The 17,684-nt window shown below is 43.0% G+C and overlaps 5 protein-coding genes across 5 annotated transcripts; all 5 read right to left on the reverse strand.

Annotated features, from left to right (window-relative positions):
• Positions 1-1,229: 1,229 nt before the first annotated feature.
• LOC129593411 (uncharacterized) lies at positions 1,230-2,114 on the reverse strand. The gene is made up of 2 exons (XM_055489706.1): positions 1,888-2,114; positions 1,230-1,640 (listed from the first exon to the last, which is right to left on the reverse strand). Exons 1-2 carry the CDS (start codon positions 2,006-2,008, stop codon positions 1,444-1,446), a joined length of 318 nt encoding a protein of 105 aa, XP_055345681.1. The 5' UTR covers positions 2,009-2,114; the 3' UTR covers positions 1,230-1,443.
• Positions 2,115-3,153: 1,039 nt separating this feature from the next.
• On the reverse strand, positions 3,154-4,112 carry LOC129593415 (uncharacterized). The gene is made up of 2 exons (XM_055489710.1): positions 3,815-4,112; positions 3,154-3,546 (listed from the first exon to the last, which is right to left on the reverse strand). Exons 1-2 carry the CDS (start codon positions 3,933-3,935, stop codon positions 3,317-3,319), a joined length of 351 nt encoding a protein of 116 aa, XP_055345685.1. The 5' UTR covers positions 3,936-4,112; the 3' UTR covers positions 3,154-3,316.
• Positions 4,113-4,917: 805 nt separating this feature from the next.
• Positions 4,918-5,592, reverse strand: LOC129593414 (uncharacterized). Its single transcript, XM_055489709.1, has 2 exons — positions 5,390-5,592; positions 4,918-5,273 (listed from the first exon to the last, which is right to left on the reverse strand). The coding sequence occupies exons 1-2, from the start codon at positions 5,520-5,522 to the stop codon at positions 5,077-5,079; spliced, it is 330 nt and encodes a 109-aa protein (XP_055345684.1). The 5' UTR covers positions 5,523-5,592; the 3' UTR covers positions 4,918-5,076.
• Positions 5,593-8,313: 2,721 nt separating this feature from the next.
• On the reverse strand, positions 8,314-8,837 carry LOC129593430 (uncharacterized). The gene is made up of 2 exons (XM_055489741.1): positions 8,642-8,837; positions 8,314-8,582 (listed from the first exon to the last, which is right to left on the reverse strand). The coding sequence occupies exons 1-2, from the start codon at positions 8,781-8,783 to the stop codon at positions 8,386-8,388; spliced, it is 339 nt and encodes a 112-aa protein (XP_055345716.1). The 5' UTR covers positions 8,784-8,837; the 3' UTR covers positions 8,314-8,385.
• A 5,930-nt stretch (positions 8,838-14,767) lies between these two features.
• LOC129593393 (uncharacterized) lies at positions 14,768-16,624 on the reverse strand. Its single transcript, XM_055489678.1, has 2 exons — positions 16,200-16,624; positions 14,768-15,488 (listed from the first exon to the last, which is right to left on the reverse strand). The coding sequence occupies exons 1-2, from the start codon at positions 16,315-16,317 to the stop codon at positions 15,238-15,240; spliced, it is 369 nt and encodes a 122-aa protein (XP_055345653.1). The 5' UTR covers positions 16,318-16,624; the 3' UTR covers positions 14,768-15,237.
• Between the last annotated feature and the right edge of the window lie 1,060 nt (positions 16,625-17,684).

Below are 17,684 nucleotides of genomic sequence, written 5' to 3' on the forward strand. Positions count from 1 at the left end.
ATGATTGTTTCGTTGAACTGTTGTTGCATTCTTACGTATACGATGTTGTGCCCGGAAGGCAAATTGTGTTGATCAGACGCATTGCGGTTGGTAGCATGTTTTCGCAGTCACTACTGTTTTTTTCTGGATGCTCATTGAAGTTCATATTGTGCTCCGAAAGCTTGTTTTCCTTTCGACTGCGCTTATAAACAGGCAATAAATTTCCGCTGTTATGTAAGGATATGGCTAACAACTGGCCAGAAAATGCAGAAGATAACGATTTATACGACAAAAAACTTAGAAATACCATAATTAATAAATTAGATTTTGGCTTTTTTAGTGTTTCGAACTTTCCAAAACGATTATTTAGCCAGCATCTTTTAGAGTTACTTGATATAATTGTACCAATTTAAAGAGTAGCATCTTACTAAAATCTTGCATTTTACGTGCATAATAGTCCGCCAAGTGTATTTCAAACACGTTTTTATTACATAACGGGCCAGCGGAGATGTACAAATGCCCGAGCAACTTCCAATTGTCGAGTGAAATATCGATTCTAAGAAAACTAGTTAGTCGTTACACATGCATCTCTTTGCTTGTTATGAATTAACCAATACGAAAAAATGAGTTGGCAGTCAGTTGGTGCTTTTTTGTAGATAATTTTTCACAAAAGGATTTGGAAAATTCCGATTGCTGGGTTCCAATTTGCGAATATTACCAGGCTGTGACAAGCAGTTGTAGCGCCTGCAGGACAAATGTCGATGGAGCGGAAGCCAATAAACATACCGGTCCGTGCGTGGCGGCTTCCGCCGTTCGCACCTCTTATGCAGCTGCTATTGTGGGAACCTTAAGTGGATTGGAGAAATTTATTTGTTTTTCAGTGTTTAAAATTTTAAACAGTACAATTATTGTTTTGCTGTGCAGGTTTGTAGGAATGCAAATTGGCCACTGCCTAATAAAATGCAATACGAGTAGGTAATTAAGTAGCTTTGAAAGCCGAAATATGGTTCCGGTGTTATGCAGCGCATCTAAAATCTTGTGTTTATTTTGCTTTCGCCATATACTGTAGCCGCTAGATGAAATGGCACCACAGAGTCTGGTGTACGGAAAACAGCGCACACGCTGCTGTTAACTTGTGCGCTGTCCGGCAGGGGGCAGGCAGCGGCCGGATCTAAAAGTGGTGCCATTTCATCTAGCGGCTACAGTATAAGAAAACGACTTGCTGCAGGACGTTCGGCAGAAGCACGCTATCGTATCCTTCAGTTTATTTTCCACATTATAATACTATGAATGAACTGAAGTTCAAATGACAAAGCTTCCCGCAAATATTTGGCAAATCATTATTAGTGCAGTATAAATTAGATCAATCAACCGGAAACCCAGTTAACCGATACCAGTAAAAAGAACAGGATAACCGAAACATGAAGCGCCATTCACAGAAGGTCACTATATATTTGCAACGGTTTAACCAAGGATGTTGAGACCCAGACACGTGTTACACACCGACACCGGCGGGCAGACATTGGCGTTGACCGGCACCTGGACACCGGCACCGTTGAGGGCGTTGATGGGCACCAGACTGAGAAGGCCACCACCACCGCTGTTGCCACCGCTCAACACCTGAGTATTCTGGTTGCCGTTGTTCTGACACTGCGCCGAGCCTGCAGAATGAAGCGATACGGTCAAAGCAATGCACAACTCCCACTATTTCCTTCAGTTTTTGACAATTCATTTACGGGATGTAACGCTAGTTAACATTATATGCGTGTATCCGATACTGAAACAGAAACGAACTGACAAAAATCTTAAAAAAATGCAAGTGTAAAAGTTTTACACGATTGGTTAATATATTATAAATATATCGATGCGGTGGAGCTTATTCGTTGGAATATTAAAAGTGTCACTTACCGCACTGCGCTTGCTGCGCAGCCGTGCAGCTGGCACTGCCACCGGTCAGTTGTCGGCGTTCACGAATGACATTGGCGCTGGCACATGCCACCAGGAGAAGGGTCACCAGGATGATCTGCATGGTTGGGCGAGAATTTACACGGAACGTTTACTACTTGGAGAAAAAATCTTAATTTCCAGAAATGCTACTGTTTGCTTCCTACGCTTCTGCAAAGGGTTTATACCTTGTATCTGCGGTAGATTATACCGTCTTTGAATGGATTGTTCTTTCTCTACCACAGGAATTTACCATTTATTACACCGTAATATCGCGCAATCTTTTGTGATTGGTGGTTTCGCCCGAGGTGTCACTTTTTTAGTAGGAACGGTTGCTTAATTTTGTGATTCATGACATTGTTGTCGACATTTCTTTGCTGCAGCGGCGCTGCTCGTCGCCAGGATATATTCGTTTGCCAAAAAAATAGCAGAGCCAACTCGTATTTAAAAATTATTATCAATTTTATTATTCTGAATATCGTTTTATATATACGTACTATCCACCTGTTGCATCAAAGCTGTGAGACTGAAGCTCGAGACGGCATGCAGACTTAAAATTAAATTTGGTACTCTTTTGTTTATATCTTGCAATTATTAATTAACGTAATGTTTTAAGGCGCTTTAATGATACATTCTGAACAGCCTAAACCAAAAATTTTAGACATCGTTTAAGTAGAAATTGGTGGCCACAGTAGTGTTAAGACATGTATTATTCTGTACATGATTGTGAACGATTAACATACGTACTCTAGGCACCCCTTTGAGAATAATTATTTCGCATTCCGTATTATAAGAATGATATAAGCACCCCTTTTTAAAAATAAACTGTTGAACGTTACGTTACGTTTTTTCTCATAACCTAATTCTAAGGTTGTTTACCATTTTTAATTCTAAATTGGTTAGTCAGTTACTCAGTGAGTCAGTGGCCCCAATGCACAGCACGCAATAACAACAAAATTATTAATGTTGTGATTAGATAATAATTTCACAGTGCCCTGCACTAAATGCGTACAGATACATACGCGTAGCGGAAGTTAGAGTACAACATAAAGATAAAAAACATAACTGCAACATAAACAGGACCAATTAAAGGCAAAATATTGCCGATACAGTTAAAGGCAAAACTTTTCCTCGATACCCGGTTTTATAGCAGACGTACAGATAGGTGTAAATGTCCTACTAAAAAAATACTGATGTATTTGTTACTAAATTCGAACAAATAATGTTTTGTGCAAGTTTTATTGGGTTCGAGAAGACCTTGGCGCGGACTGCGTTAAGAGTCACCAAAGTTTTCTGATACAATATGCATCACGGACTTGATCACGAAACATTCCATTTATGGAACAACAGGTGATTTATAAAACAACAGAAGACATGCTCCACGCGGTCGATATTATCGTCTTTGGTTTGTAGCTCTGCACACACTGCACTGGGCAGAGGTGGGACAATTGTTTACGCTGGAGCCCGGTGGAAGCTGACCTGAGCCGCTTCCGCTGACAGGAATTTTAATACCAAACATGGACTGCAGGACAGCGGCGGCGGCAGCATTATTCGCCGCGCTGTTACCTGACCCGCCGACCTGCGTGTTTACATTCCCGTTGTTTTGGCACTGCGCCGGCTGACCTGCAGAGCCGAAAAAAGATAAGTATTTAAAAAATTTGCAAATTGCCAGGAATCGTCTTACTTATGATATCAACCTTAGCGCAAAGTAACTAAGAGTTGACGCAATAATAAAAATCAGAAGGTTTCCCGGTGCATTACTGCCGAAAACAATACTCGTATTCGAAAAACAAACGTCATCTCAACTCTGTCTGTACTCTGTACAATTATTGTATGAGTGAAGTGGGATACTGTTGCTCATTAATGGCCACATAATCTTAACGACACTTACTGCACTGCGCTAACTGTGCGGCCGTACATGTGACGCTCCCGCTGGTCTGCCGGGAGAATCGGAGGGCATTAATACCGCCAACACAGGCCGCAACGAACAGGATCAGCAAACCGGTCTGCATCTTCAATCTGCTGCGAAAAAAATATTTTACTCACGTACGGTAAGTTGGGAGGAAGTCATTAATTGCACTTAATATTAATGTGGTGTGTGACAGCGGATGTCGACTTATAACTTTATATATGCGGCGGTTAGCGTGACAGAAAGTTGGTGTTGTTATCCGCACAGTTATAGTACGAGTACATACTAATGAATGGAAATGTCCGTATTGCGTATACCGTTAAACTGCAATGCGGTGAGTGCACGCTTGCTTGTTGACAGCCGTGACGCGGCGATTCAGAAGCATTGATTCACTTTCCCAAAAGTGTTGACTTGTTGATCAAGTCGACGCTATATCTCTACAAAACAGTTTGAGTGTATGTTTTCGTATTAATTTATTGTGAGCGGCGATCAATTTCTCTCAACGTGCAGACTACTGTAGATACATTTTTATAAGTGTCGTGCATGCAGCGTGTCTTTATCAAAACAACTGTACGTACGCTGGACTTCAAAATGGTGATAACACATTTACCTACCCATATACAGAGCGTTATCTGCTGTGGGTGATACCATAATTATTGAGTGCACTGTATACCTATACTGCTCCATGAATTACACCGTGTGAGTACTTGAGTTACGAGTATTACTGTTGTCAACGAATATTTGCAGCTGCTTTCTTGCCAATTATTTTGCACGTGGACGCCGCGCCGGCAACAAAACGTGCACAGATGTCAACGTTTTCTTGTACCTATACGTCGGAAGTTAATAAGGCAAACCCCAACCATTTTTTTGCAAAGGCATGACGTTTTAAAATAAGCGGCATTTATTCTGCCATATTACATATATGTATGTATATATTACACCGGCTGTGATCTGCCATATTACTTATTTACATTGTCTTAATCCCATTAGAATTTTGTATAATGATTTCGCGGTCTCGTGAATCCTGATCGTGGCTTATCAACGCTGCGCTGTTTAATCAGAACCACTCGGCGCGGGGAGGCAAATTAGACCGATTTTCAATTTATTACCGGATCACTATAAATGACAACCAACATGGTGTAAATTCTTTACAACAAAACATTCGTGAAAATTCGATCTCCGCATAACAACATGAGAAAATCAAGATAAGAGAAGAAAGTTAGTCGCACAAAACGTATGTTCCCTTAGCCAGCAACATTAGCAGCGGCACACAACCCACAAACGGAGACGGGCGGGCAGACGTTGGCGTTGATGGGCAGTTGCACGCCGGCACCGTTGCCTAAATTGACTGGGATGAGGCTGATGAGACCGCCGCCTCCGGTGTTGCCACCGCCGATCACTTGCGTGTTCTGGTTGTTGTTGTTTTGACACTGCGCTTGACCTGCAAAAACACGGAAAGGTCAGGCCGGCTGGTTTATCCGTCGGTCATCAACCGTTGTGCACCTACTACAGGTCAGCCATAGTGTGCTGACAAAATAAAGTGATTGTTGCACTTACCGCAAAGGGATTTCTGTTCCGCCGTACAGCCTGCACTGCCGCCCGTCAGCGGGGGCAGCGGCAGTTGGCGAGCGAAGCGGAGAGCGTTAGCGGATGCGCACGCAACGAGGACAATCAACACGACCGTCTGCATTTTGGTAAGAAGCAGCGAAGTTCCAGAGAAATGAATAGAATTTTAAAACTGTTTAGTTATGAATGCTTGTGTGACTGCTTGAATTTGTTTATATATTCTCCTAGTGTTGTTTGTCCAACGCTCGACTGACCCAGAGAAGCACGCGGGGAAAACACCGACGCCAGCCAGCATGCTTCATAATTGTTACGAGTATGTACGCGGCGGCGATTATGCAGTGTGTATGGTGCTTTCTGGAAAATTGTTTGTTGTGGCAGCAGTTTCGCGGCAGACAGCAATGAGTACAGCCGCCGAGGGCTGTTGTGGTGGTAGCTGAGAAGTTGCTAACCGCAAGATCAGGTGTAAACCGAAAACAATATCATGTAATTCTGCTCTGCTCGGTTCGACGCACGTGGTCCAGTTGTGCATTCTGCAAAAATGGAGCGCTTACAGCACGACAACCAAAACCATATATGGTCGAACCCTCCCGGTTACTCGAAATTAATTCGTATAAATATAATATGGGTAAGAAAACATGCAGGGTCGATGTTGATGTTGATGGGTCGAAGTTAACCGATTTTTTCCATAATATAATATAATGTTTTTACAGCTTTTTTCTTTCAAGGTTTCGACTTTTTGTTGACGGCAGTTGTTTTTAACATTTTTTTCATGGACGGTCTCCTATGTGGTGCGACCTGATCACTTGGTGACAAAGATACCGGCACTGAGCGAAGTGACTGAAATTACTATACATAATGGATAAAATGAAACTCGTTTGCTTGAAAGCGAAAATAGGTTCAAATGTTTTCAATGTCAGGACTTGAAATTAGTGACATTTTTTAGGGCGTAACACTACGAATAAAGTAAAGACACGCTAAGAATGGCATAAAGCTTCGAAGTGTTAACCAAGAAACGAAACTGCGAGCAAATGATAACCACTAAACAAAAGTTGAAACAAACTATTAAAAATTTAAAACACTCAGCAACAACCATGTATGTACTGAAGTCCAGCGATGTAGTGTTGGTATCAATTAAAGCACCTTTATACTGTATCTGCAATTCACTCAACACCTTTAAATTCCTGTCACAGAAGAGTGCCGCATGTATCATGTGACAGAAAAACATACCATTGCATGGTAGTCTCAGAGAAACAGCGAAGAAATCGGTGGCCGCTGTAATTGTGGTTAATTCAAGATGAGTAAAGTCTCCATGAAATGCATGAATGGATGACTCAGTGTCTCTACTTCTGTCGACAATGTGTGCGACTCAAAAACAACGACAAATGCGAAGCGATTCGATGTTCACATACGCAGGCTTTGTTGTTGTAACAGCTCGGATGACCTTGTTGTTACCGCTTATTATTGCAAACATTGTTAACGGCGCACTTTTTGAGCGAACTGCACGCATTGTAAGCAGCTGACTGGATTAAGAAGTATACTCGCCGCGCTGAACGAATGCAAATTGCAACTGAATAAACGCAAACCGTGCTACTCTGTTTTCGCGTTTGTTTCGCGGTTTTAGTGTTCATCTGGCTAACAATGACTAATAATTGATATTAAATAACATGCTGACCTTTATCCAGTTAATCGCTTTTTTTCCGGTGAACTATGATTGTTTCCCGAGTTTGACGACGAATATGACACTGGCATGTGTACGAGTAGGCAAACAAAAAGTGTTCTTGCTGTATACGAACAACGATTTGTATTTCACAAAAAAATTTCTTCGGCTGCGAGCACTGCCAGCGCTTCGACGTTCCTAACTTACAATTGTTTACATATACCTACATAGTCTCGTCAAAATGCATACTGCTATTCTCATGATCACTCGTTGCCTGCGCTAGCGCCACGAGAAAATGGAAACGGGAGAGAAAATGGAATTTTTCCTTCCTCGTGGCGCTAGCTCTCCTGGTATACTCGCCAACTGCCTGCACCGTTGGCGGGGCTGCCAGCTGCTCCACCACTTACGGGTGGCAGTAGTGTCTGCGCCGCGGAACAAAGAGCATACAGTAATGCGGAAAGTAATGCGGAAAGTATTCGTATACAGAGGAGGAGGTGCGTTTTGCAGGTCTATCGCAGTGTCAAACTAACGGCGACAGCAACACACAAGGACTGTTGCAGTCGGGCAACCAAACGGGTCCGTCATCAGCGGCGTTCCCATTAATGCGCATAGCGGCGCCGCCGCGCCGGTATCCAAGAGCCCATCAACGCCGATGCACTTCACACTGGTTAACCGAGCAACTGTACAAGTACAACAGTGTTTCACGACCTAAACGTACTGTAAGCACGTAGTAACATTTTCATCGAATTGACGCCCACTAATATTCAGTGTGAACTTAATTATCATGATGTAGGGCATTGCTTGTCGGCCGGTTATTTGAGATCTCTGGCTAGGTCTTTGCAATGGCTCGGTCTCTCTCTCCTTTCCAACGGTTCCGGTTGCTGCCCTACGGCAGCCTCTTACTGAAATCGGCACTGTCCTGGGTATGAGAGTGTGCGACCGACTAGTCTTGAATAATTGTATTTATCGAGTCCGGAGTTTTTATAAGCAGGCGCGACTCTTATCAAGTCCAGCATCATCATAAGACGGTGCCGGATGCACAGCGAGCTGATACGGTTACTTGTGTTTCAACTTTTTCTTGTCGTCTACCGTTAAACTCGCAAAATTCACTTGGATTCTGCAAAATCTGCAACTGCAAAATCAGTTTTAATTATTTAAGGATCGATTATTTAAGGATTTAAGGATTTAATAATTGGCGATCTTTACTTTGAATCCACTCCAAGAAGCATATTTTCAACAAACATAGTTGTGCAACAAAAGTTCTCTCAAGATCGAAACCATTAACCAAAGCAAGTGAGTTGCATAACATATTTATTACAATTTACAACGCTTAACCGGCAATATTGGCGGCCGCACATGCGCCACAAACAGAGATTGGCGGGCAGACGTTGGCGTTGATGGGCAACTGCACACCGGCACCGTTGCCCAGGTTGACCGGGATCAGGCTGGCCAAACCGCCACCACCGTTGTTGCCACCGGTGTTCACCTGGGTGTTTTGGTTGTTATTGTTCTGACACTGCGCCAGACCTGCATAGATAGGGAAAGGTCACGATGAGCTGACAATTGTAATCAAGAAATGTTCTTACCGCAGAGGGATTTCTGTTCAGCGGTACAACTAGCAGTGCCACCTGTCAGCGGGGGCAGCGGCAGCGGCGGTAGTTGGCGAGCGAAGCGAAGGGCGTTGGCGGCCGAGCATGCCACAAGGAGAATCAAAACGGCAGTCTGCATTGTGACGTGTGAGGAAGGATTGCGATTTATTCAGTAAAAGATAAACCTTTTGGAGTCACTTGTTTATGAGTGGTTGTTTCGGACTGCTGAAGCCTGCTTATATACGACTGAAGTTTTATTTGGGTGATGTTTGTCTGGCCTAAAATTTTAGACAAAGTATGTAATTTCGGCTTGTGCAACGTAAGCGGCTGTCCTTGCAGTACGCAGGATTACATATCGCTCTTTCTTAAAAATATTTGTTGTTGTCTTGTTGATGCGGTTGTGAGGCATACTATGGATGCCTGTGGCTGCTATTCTGCCGACTTTCGGCCGACTGCTACTTGGTAAATATTAACCAGCCACAGACCAACTTACCAGCAATGCTCAATTAGCACAACAAAACATGTTGCTCTATTCCGTATACTGGAATAATATTATGTTGTACGAGTGATAGACATACATACATAATATAGGTGATTTCATTCATCACTGCATGAATCCCGTACGAAAGTGATGCGGAAAAACTATGCTGATTTGGTCATCTTTCTGTATATTTCCAATTAACTTCGCGCAAATCCGACTGTTGAAATTATGTAGTTAGTTGGTTGTCTCTAAATCGTATGCCAGGTATGCGCTATCTTACGGAAATTTAGACGCTTGCGCACATTTTAGTACCACTTTGCAGAACGACTACTTTTTCGATTGAGCTAGCACGAAATCCGATCGACATCAACCACTGGATTTCTGACCAGCAGGGCTTTTAACTGAAGTAGAAAAAAATAATAGCAGAGATTTTTAAAAATTCGTTAGATTGAGAAATCGTGCAGAATAGAAGAAGCCAAAATGCACGCGTTCGCATTCTGACCGCATCACTTTCGTATGGGAATGAGATTCTTTTCATTTACTAACCGATTGTATTCCGTCCTTCTGTTCCGTACCCAACATCGCTTATTATAATTTTGTCCATAAATAGTGCTCTAATTCCGTAATAAAACTAGCTGTACATCAACTGTACATGTACAACCACTCCAAGACAGTTTCACCTATATATCGAGGAAATACTTCCACGCCGACCGGAAATGAGTTTACTGCTGGTACTTGTTCAGAAAGTGCATCCCTTGCCGTGTTACCTTGAAGTTCTTACAGGACAAGAGCCGCATAAGCAAATGCAGGAGAGAAAAAAAATTGCACTCAAAACAGCAGACTTTTCCTGAGATTTAATTGTTATGGACAGGCAGCAAGCAGCAACGAGCAAATGGAGCAAAAGCTCATTACAGCAGCATGCCATTTATTTTCTGACATTACTGGCAACTACTGCAATTTGCTAAACTGTGTGTTTTAAATTTTTGTGTTCAGATTCATTGACAGAAAAAAGATTAACAGAACCACATAAAACATGCTTTAAGGTGCTTAAAGTTTGCCGCCCATTCTTCTGCGATTATTTCTGTTTAACGCTTAACTTTTTGGTCTAGATCATTCTGCAAAAGTACGCCTAGTGATTTCGCCGCTCCTTTTCCACACTCATGTAATTATTGAGAACACGTGCAAAGCTCATGCGTAACTGTGACTGTCAGCTAGAATTGACGGCATATAAACAACAATATGTATTCGTAATAATTATAAGGAAATCTGCAGTTCTGTCCTGAACATTCTTAATTTGATTCATTCATTGCAGAAAAGTCTGTTCATGAAGTGTTTTTGACCGACCTCGCATACGTTTTGCGGCTTCGTATTAATTCGTCCTAAACCTCCGTAATTACCGGCAGACTTCAACTTATTTTCATGGGTAGGTGCGATAGACTACAAACAGAAAAATAATATTATCGAGTCTACAAATGGGCTGAGTCTCAGTAATTGTCTTCTCTTTACTACAAATGGGCTGAGTCTCAGTAAAGAGAAGACAAGCGGGCTGAGTCATTCATTCATGCATTATTTTACGCATCAAACGCATAAACGAGACAATCGAAAGAGTTCTGCGATTTCTTTTTGGTAGAAATGGACTAATACTGGCAAGCGGTTGAGCGCAAGTGTAAACATTTTTCAGTATTCCACTTTGAAAATTACTTTCTTTTGACTTAAGCTTCACATAAACACTCAACGTTTGTCCGAAAGACTGTTGTTTGAATTAGTGTGGGCTGACGAGATGAATTCATATTAATTCCTTACTCATGTCCTGCCAAACAAATACTGTTTCCCGAATTGCCCGGCAAAATACCGTAATTATCGAATTTGCACCCCTGGGGTGCAAATAGTTCAAACGTCCTGGTGGAGGGGGACTTATTTCGGGGAGGGGCGTTATTTCGGGGGGTGGTACTATTTTTCAAAGAGCATTTTTTGGAGGGGGCCGTTATTTTTTAAATAATTGCGCATCCTGTTCTGTTGATACTGAACGCAGTAGATACCGGTATTTGCCGTTTTACAACCTTACGAGCAGCATTCTGAAGCATCGCACAACATTATTTTTGTGACTGTTAACTGTTTATTCATTAAATCATAACAATTATTATGAAGCAGTCTGCGGTATATCTATCATTTTGTGGCGCTAACCATTTAATAACGCCCCTGGGCGGTAAATTCGGGGGGAGGCGCTATTTTTCAAACGGCTTGTGGGAGGGGGGCTTACTACTTACGATTTGCACCTCCCCCTTATTACGGGGGAGGTGCAAATTCGATAATTACGGTATCACCGTTTTGCCCGATAAGTAAGCGCATTTGTACGAGTACATAAGCGAGAACAGAAGTGCGGACTTCATACCTTCGACGAGTAAAACAGAAAAAAACCTTCACGTTCCAGTCGTGTCTCATTGGTTTATTGATTGTCATCCGAAACATACTTGAGCAGTAAAATGCAGACGATTGCTACGATTCTGATGATCGCGTGTGCCAGCACCAACGCGCTGCGATTCCCTCGTCAGGCGGTTGCACCGGCTCGACCGGTTCCAAGTGTCCCGTCTCCAAGTGCCCCTCTCCCGAGTGTGCCAGCTCCAAATGTCCCCACCTCAGGTGTTCTCGTTCTTGCTCCGAGCATTCCCGCTCCCTGCCCCTGCCCCCAGCGCCCCTGTTCCTTTCCCGAGCGCTCCATCGCCGTCTTCCGGTCTGCCGGTTCCTGAATCGGTTGTGCCGGTCGCTCCGCCGCAAACTGGTGCCGGTGCTATCTGTACCGCAGAACAAAAGGCGCAGTGCGGTGAAGAAGCGCACTGCTCGCTGACCTTTTAAATGCTCAGCTCGAATTGCAGGTTTAACGTGCTCGTGTTGCAGGTTTGGTGTAGTGCCAGAATAATGGCAACACCAATACACAAGTCTTGCAACAAGCCGGCAACTTGGGGGGAGGATCCCTCATCAGCGACATTCCCTTAAACCTGCTGAATGGCGCAGGATTTCAGGTGGCCATCAACGCCAACGTCTGCCCCCCGGTATCCGCCTGCAATGCCTGCGCCGCTGCAAATATTCTAGGCTAATTAAGACGCCGGAATGGTGCAATCCGACCAGCACTAATGCTTTTGTTTGGAGGAGTTTTTGGAAATGTTTAATATTTAATTGTTGAAGCGGTACAAATGTTAGACTGGGCTCTAGAGAATTTAAAGTTTTATTATGTTGCATTAAGGCTGTGTCCTCGCACCATACAAAAATTATAGAGTATGTTTGCATGAAAATCATTAAAATTGATCTTTTCACTTGCCAATTTTGCTTTACATATTATACGCGTTGTGAGTCGGGACTACAATATGTAAGTGTAAGGACTTTTCAATGTACATAGAATGCCCGCGGTTCCACCTTGTATTACTTATTTGATGGCTATTGCCTAATAAACGGTTATTGTAAGGTTTGGCGTTTGTGCCCGGTATGCCAGCGCAGGCAATTGCCTAGTACTGCATGTATTTATTACTTGTGCCTCTTAGATGCCGCGGAAAGCTGCTTTTCCTGGGTAAACGGTATGTGCCTATGTTTCACTTCCCGAATTCGAATTTCAAGCGTTTTTTTTAAATTTGGAGTTCGAATGGTGTGGCGCATGCGGAGATCCGAATAGCTGATTTTTGTTAAGGGTCATTAATTCGTATAGCAACAACAGTCACGAGAACGCAAGAAACATATCGAATATCATGTGGATGACTTGATGGTCTATTTGTTTTCCTGTGGTATTTGTGCTGAAATACTTCCCAGACCCGTCAAAAATTAAATGTTTGGTGGAACTAAAAGATATAATTGTTGTACTAGCGAAACTGAAAGACGTTGCACTATGCTTGTCCGACCCCACACTGCCGTTCACGACACAATCGGTAAGAGCACTCTTGTATCTCAAACTGCTACGGAAGGTTGCAGATGGTAAAGTTGACCTTTGAAAATGACGAAGAAGAAGTCCGGAATCAGGAATCCCTGCTGCAAACACGAGAAATATGCACGAAGAGTATACGTTACCTGTCCTGACGCTAGATGTAAGCAGAAGCGTATGACAAATCCATCAACCTGGCGCTACAGGGCACGAAGATGAAGAAAGAGACCGAAAGGTCAAGAGATGCAAGCGGGAGCTAAAGGTCACCTATTACGCTGCGAGACTACCTGACTGAGAGTAGTGCAGTGAAGTGTAGGAGTACCACTGACGATAAGTGAAAGGTGACCCAGAGGTCAGATAGCTGACCCACACTGCGAAAGAGACCAGAGCAAAACCGTGAAGTTACTGTAGCCGCTAGACCAACTTGCACCACTTTCAGATCCACCCGCTGCCTTCACCCTGCCGGGTATTTAGCACGAGACACCCTCCCACCGGGCAGCGCCCACGTTGCCTTTTACATTTTAATGCTTTGAAGCCAGCCAAACTGTAAAATCTCTGCCCCTGCCAGGGGCACCCCAAAAACCAAAACAAACCTGAGTTTACACTTAAATGAAACTATATCAGCGCTCTAAATTTGTCGTTTCTTTTAATTTGTGTTGCCAATAAGTAAAATAAAAATTTAGTTTCTTCTAGAACATCGCCAAGGAGAATGGCTCGAAATTACAAGCAAACTACCAGATATTTTCGCAGCCAGCAAAGTGTGTATATTAGAATTGAATTTTTGCGTACACCAGACTCTGTGGTGCAAGTTCGTTTAGCGGCTACAGTAATCACAGCGAGAACAAGTCTCTGTTTTGTTGGGATTACAACTCTTGGTGTTACATTGGGCGCCGCTGCGCTTATATAGACTCTCGACATACGCAGATGCCTCACATATCGTACAACTCGTATTGAAGAACAAAAGGGATTTCGAAACTAGCCACTGAACTACAAGAAATTAACACGTGGACTAATGAGAACAAGAGGCCAACTCGTACATGAGAACAATTGGTAGAGCTACGTCAGGGAACACTCGGTCACCTCAAAATGAACAGTCGCGGTCAAAGTTCTCTGCTGGGGATTTCTGAGAAGGCACGACTCGAACACGGGGTCATGACTCGAGAAGCCGAAATAGTAAATCGTAGAGAAGGGGCAGTAGAAGTATTAAAATAGTACGATGTGTACGGTGGTACACCAGTACACATCATAATAATCATTTTAATCATCGGCCTACTTGTCATTCGATAGCAGCGAGTCTTTAGAACAGCCAGCAAAAATCGGGTTAGAGAAAAATACTACCAGCTTTATGAAAATTTCAAGCATTTGACATGCAGAATCTACGGGATTATGAAAAGATAGAAAGGATAACCGCGGGACTCTGCCAGTACTGTAATAATACGATGCACATGTTACGAGTATTACTGGCTACCTAACCATGTGTCATGTAGCCGTGGGCTTGCGTCCAGAGTGGGACTTTACATGTAAACTACTGATTTGCTACCTCGTTGATCGCGTGGATGATCGTGAAATAGTGAAAATTACGTTTTACTTATGATAGTTGAAAGCGTGCTTCAGTCTGAAGGTCATGTGTTTCCATTAATGTTGCTGAATAAGCTGAGTACAGAGTAGTTTCATTTGCCAAGAACGCATTGGAAGCATTCACTTTGAATAGCAGTGAGGGGAAAACAAAATATTATAATAATAATTATGTTTGCCTTACATCAGTTTTGATAGGTTGTTATATCAAAACTAAAACGCATGCACGAGTTTAATTTACAACCATGAACACGCATTTCAGCGAAATAAGTCCGGATCAAAATATAATAATTATCAGATGAACAAAACGAGGATTATCCCCTTAGTACCGGCATTACGTCAAGACGCTTTTCATACTAGAGCAGTAGTTCTTTTACCAGCCGCAATGGTTATGAATCTTTTTTTATTAAATCCTGTCATTACAAAAAACTATATTTGAATTTTGAAGTACTGCACGAGTAGCAATGCACGTAAACATGCTACCGTACAGTAATGTACGTACATCAAAAATGACAATAATAGCTTGCTAAAATGAGTTAGGCGAAGTTATCAGCTGATGAAGAGGCGGCGAGTGTTTACGAATCCGCTGAATGGGTCACAATGGCCGTATTAGCTGGCATCCTAATGCGTTTACGCTTCCCCATCATCGAATAAAGGGCCCACTTCGTACACGTCCTTCTTGAAACGGGGCAGCACAAATTTCGGTTGATGGAAGTCGCGTGTCATCGTGGAAAGCATTTCCTGGAATATCTGCTTCTGTGTGGGGATGCGCGGCCGCGCCGGGATTGGCCGCGTACGGGGAATCGGATAGCCTTGACCTTGCCGCGGAAGGTGCATGCGCATGGCTTTTCGTAGCGCAACCAGTGGACTGCTGCCGATGCCTGTGTTCAACATCAATTATATCAACTGGCGTTTGCGGATTTTGGTCTGATTGCTCAAAACAAATTGCTGATTAACATTGCAGTATCTAATTCCCAGCTTCAAAATTCGGCCGGATGCCCCATTAACGTATATACAGATATATATACCGCCGGCTATCCTAGACGTTGCTTAGACATCTCTAACATCGGCGTATCATCGTAATATTACCGATTACAGCGATCTAAAATTACCGATTACAGCGACCAGCGGGCCAACTGATCTAAAATCTGCAAATTTAACGCTTCTGAGTAATTTTACCAATCGAGCAAAATGTCTTTCGTAAATTTCGAGACAAAGCTCAATTTTGGTTTTGCATCAAATCCTTATCTGTGAAGCATTGACAATCACCTGTAACACAGTATGTCAAACCGTAACTGGACTACAAAAGGTCGCGAAACCTAACCAGTCTAATGCATCTTTGAATTAAGTAAAGCCAGTTATGACATTTACGAAAACTGTCAAGAATACACAACCCTTGCATGACGGCGCAAATTCAGGTAGTCTAATACCGAAATTTTTTTTATTTTTCATGACCTTTATGAGATCTACTTAACCTGGTTGGCTTCATGTGGCTAAAAAATCAAGCGATTGTTGGTTCTACGGATTGGATAACAAATTTGATACCAACATGATGCAACATCTAGTGCATTACAGAACTGCCATCGACTTACTTTCAAAGCGCTGCGCCGAAACGAAAACTTTGCGTGGTGAAGCCGGCATGACTGAACATGATCCAAGAACAATCCACAACGTGCATAGAATAACCAACGGAACGACAATCCGTGCCATTTTGCCAGCCAAGAGATGGGTAAAGAACAGCGTGCGACAGAAGTGAATCCGGTGGGAAATAAAGAATTCCGGCTTTAAAAGTCCAGGAAAGGCCAATCTCAGAGCCACCGCCAATCAGGGTTCGGAGAATAATTATCCACCGCTATGATTTATAATGATAAACCCGAGCAGATTTAATCAATGTCGATTGTGTCCTTTCCTTTCGCTGCTGTGCCGGGGCGTGTATTGGTAAAAACGAAGGTACAGTAAGTCTGATGAAGCCGCTATGTCAAAGAACATGTAATCAGCAGCTATATTTGATTCGCATGACTTTATGTACTCCAGTAATATGTCATATGTAGAGCAATAGGCACGCCTGCCGTCAGCGGATGTCCTGCCCGTTTAAATAGTTGTTTTGTCCCGCGCTATGGTAAATTAGATTGTGGAAAAAATCACCTATCCGCGTCAGAGTGCTAATGCGGTTAGATGAAGTTAGGCGCTGATCGATGCCGGTATGAATGATAACGGTTGTGGATAGATCCTGTTGAGGAGGCAAATTAAAAGGGACATCCACCGGTGCGACGACAAGGCATGCCGGGCCGCGTGTTTGCTCACCCATCAAGTGCAGCGAAAAACATGATTAAGTTGTTAAATGACGGCGGAACAGTTTTAGCCGCTGCTTGCAAAACACTTGACACTGTGCATTGTTTGCGTCTATACGGCAAAATAGTTGTTGAAACCACATGAAAGTCGTTATTTGCTGTTTGCTATAGGTCACTGGAAATGCGTATTTGTAAGTAGCTATCGATGTCGTGTTATCTGGAAGTATTTTTCCCGGCTCATTTTGGCCCAATGAAATATTATTATTTTTATCAATCTCATCTTTCACCGCATTTCAATTTTACTTTGCATTGACGAACCGGTGTAAATATGCAATGTAGACCGTGCTCGCAGTGACGCCTAAAACAGAAATAGTAAGTAGCAAGCCAATGATTTTCCCGCTAAATAACACGTTTAAAAGTGAGCGGTAATCAGTTAATGAATCATTAGCTGCATTGTAATTTCGTGCATCTGGTAGAAGAACGCTCTCTTTCTCCGGTTGTTAGTGGAATTTGGAAACGCCATCTCAGACAACCTCTGATATGTCAGTACACTGAAACCAAGTACGAATGACCCATTGTCGTTCTGTGTTCTGCTTACGCTTCGACTGTCAACGCAGGCTTTACGCAGCAAGTCGCAAATAGCGCAGCGTGCCGCAGCGTATCTTACGGATCTGGCGGGCCCTTCTGTTTTCATTTCGTTAAAAGTCAAGCTTGGAAAGACTCTTGTACGGCGTCTAGAGTAAGCGGAAAAGCCGCTACAAGTACCAGATCGCACTATAACAGCTG

This window comes from Paramacrobiotus metropolitanus, unplaced genomic scaffold (genome assembly GCF_019649055.1).
Source record: "Paramacrobiotus metropolitanus isolate TYO unplaced genomic scaffold, Prichtersi_v1.0 Parri_scaffold0000061, whole genome shotgun sequence".
Lineage (NCBI taxonomy): Eukaryota > Metazoa > Tardigrada > Eutardigrada > Parachela > Macrobiotidae > Paramacrobiotus > Paramacrobiotus metropolitanus.

Bases quoted from the DNA above. Each gene is read 5' to 3' on its own strand.
- LOC129593411 (XM_055489706.1), bottom strand. From the start codon at position 2,008: ATGCAGATCATCCTGGTGACCCTTCTCCTGGTGGCATGTGCCAGCGCC. The intron at 1,641-1,887 runs GTAAGTGACACT...TTCATTCTGCAG, and splicing joins TGCGCAGCAAGCGCAGTGCG to GCTCGGCGCAGTGTCAGAAC.
- LOC129593415 (XM_055489710.1), bottom strand. From the start codon at position 3,935: ATGCAGACCGGTTTGCTGATCCTGTTCGTTGCGGCCTGTGTTGGCGGT. The intron at 3,547-3,814 runs GTAAGTGTCGTT...TCGGCTCTGCAG, and splicing joins CGCACAGTTAGCGCAGTGCA to GTCAGCCGGCGCAGTGCCAA.
- LOC129593414 (XM_055489709.1), bottom strand. From the start codon at position 5,522: ATGCAGACGGTCGTGTTGATTGTCCTCGTTGCGTGCGCATCCGCTAAC. The intron at 5,274-5,389 runs GTAAGTGCAACA...GTGTTTTTGCAG, and splicing joins GGAACAGAAATCCCTTTGCG to GTCAAGCGCAGTGTCAAAAC.
- LOC129593430 (XM_055489741.1), bottom strand. From the start codon at position 8,783: ATGCAGACTGCCGTTTTGATTCTCCTTGTGGCATGCTCGGCCGCCAAC. The intron at 8,583-8,641 runs GTAAGAACATTT...CTATCTATGCAG, and splicing joins TGAACAGAAATCCCTCTGCG to GTCTGGCGCAGTGTCAGAAC.
- LOC129593393 (XM_055489678.1), bottom strand. From the start codon at position 16,317: ATGGCACGGATTGTCGTTCCGTTGGTTATTCTATGCACGTTGTGGATT. The intron at 15,489-16,199 runs GTAAGTCGATGG...TGTTGAACACAG, and splicing joins TTCGGCGCAGCGCTTTGAAA to GCATCGGCAGCAGTCCACTG.